Raw genomic sequence first — 1,497 nt, 5'->3', positions numbered from 1 at the left:
ACTTCAGAGATTATTTCTGATCTAATTTTCTCTCTATGTTTCTGCAGTTGATTCTGTACATCAGACACTACTAATTCAGAGATTTCTTTTTTTATTTCAGAAGTTATTTCTTATCTGAATTCCTGTACACCTTTTTGCATTGTTTTCTTTACTGCAGACACTATTAATTCAGACATTTTGGGTGTGTGATTCCCAATTTCTTCTGTGCTAGTGTCTTCTTCATTTGTTCTGGGTGGGCTCTGGGCCTGAGATTGCAGTTTGCTCTTTCTCCTTGTCATTTTGTATAGCTCTGTCCTCTGACCTTTGGGGTAGAGCTCTAGTGCAGTTACAACCTTAGCACCTACTGAAATTTGGGTGCAGATCTATGAAGTTTGAATTCATCCAGTTGTGTCTGACTTGGGTCTGGCTGCTGTGCTCAGCTTCTTCCTGCTGTAGACCTTGGAAGTGATCCTGTTGTGTCCCTCTGGCAAGATGTTCTGCTCATGGATTAGCTGGGTGGTTTTGGCCCCTAGCCTCTCTGCAGGGACTTCAGCTGCAGAGTTTCACACCAGGCCTGCATGTCAGGCCTAGGCTGGTTCTGGAGGGGTACAGAGAGCAGGAGGACTGACTCACAAGTGGGTCTGGGTTGGGTCTGAAGGTATTCATCAGGCAAAAGGGATCTGGAATCTCTCCCACAATGCTGGGTCATGGGCTTGGGCTGTATTTGGACGGGTCCTGACAGAGCAAGGCTGAAGTTCTCACTCATACGCCAGGCCTGGACTGGTTCTGGTGGGCTTCAGAGGGGTCCTGAGAACATGGCTGGAGTTCTCACTCACATGCTGGGCTTGGGATGGGTCAGGAGGCATTCAGGGGGTGAAGGGGAGCACTGAAACTCTCCCAGACACTTGCCAGGCCTGGGCTTAGGCTGCATCTGGAGGGGTCCTGAGAGTGTGGCAGAAGTTCTCACTCACACTCTGGGCCTGGGCTGGTTCTGGAGATCTTTAACCACTTTAATTGGTGACAAAACACAGTTGCAAAAATCCCCAAATATACACATCAGTCAGTCTCTACTTTCTAGAAAACTGGAATAAAATGGGAAAGTGCCATTTTATTCATTCTAATTAAAATTTAAATGTCCTTTTGATGCAAATACTTATATACACAACACATCTACACAACCTTTTTACAACTAGACAAGTGTCAAAAACCTGTAGATGTATAGGGTCAAACAAAATTGGTCAGGAAAAAGAGGATTGTTCGTGTAACTGGCAATCTGATACAATGTCCCATTGCCATTAAAAAAGGGGGTTTATTTTCTGTTTATCCAAGTTTGTATTCATGGTTCTAATTTCTCTTCATAAAAAAATCAGACTTGAGGGGCTGGTGAGATGGCTCAGTGGTCTAAAGCACCTACTTACAACAAGCTTGGCAAAGCACAGGGACCGCGGTTCAATCCCCCAGCACCACATGCCAGTCAGCCCCGCCCCCTGGTGGGCTGAGCTGGCCACACACACACAC

The 1,497-nt window shown here is 46.0% G+C and overlaps 1 protein-coding gene across 1 annotated transcript in view; it reads left to right on the top strand.

Moving 5' to 3' along the window:
• LOC101593183 (olfactory receptor 10AG1-like) overlaps positions 1–790 on the top strand; it is an 8,565-nt gene extending 7,775 nt beyond the window's left edge. The window contains exon 2 of the mRNA XM_004646911.2: positions 739–790. Within this exon, the coding sequence (XP_004646968.2) occupies positions 739–790 (52 nt within the window). The remainder of the gene's footprint in view (positions 1–738) is intronic.
• Positions 791–1,497: the final 707 nt, after the last annotated feature.

This window comes from Octodon degus, unplaced genomic scaffold, assembly GCF_000260255.1.
Source record: "Octodon degus isolate 3935 unplaced genomic scaffold, OctDeg1.0 scaffold00283, whole genome shotgun sequence".
NCBI lineage: Eukaryota > Metazoa > Chordata > Mammalia > Rodentia > Octodontidae > Octodon > Octodon degus.
This window is presented reverse-complemented; position numbering and strand designations above follow the sequence as displayed.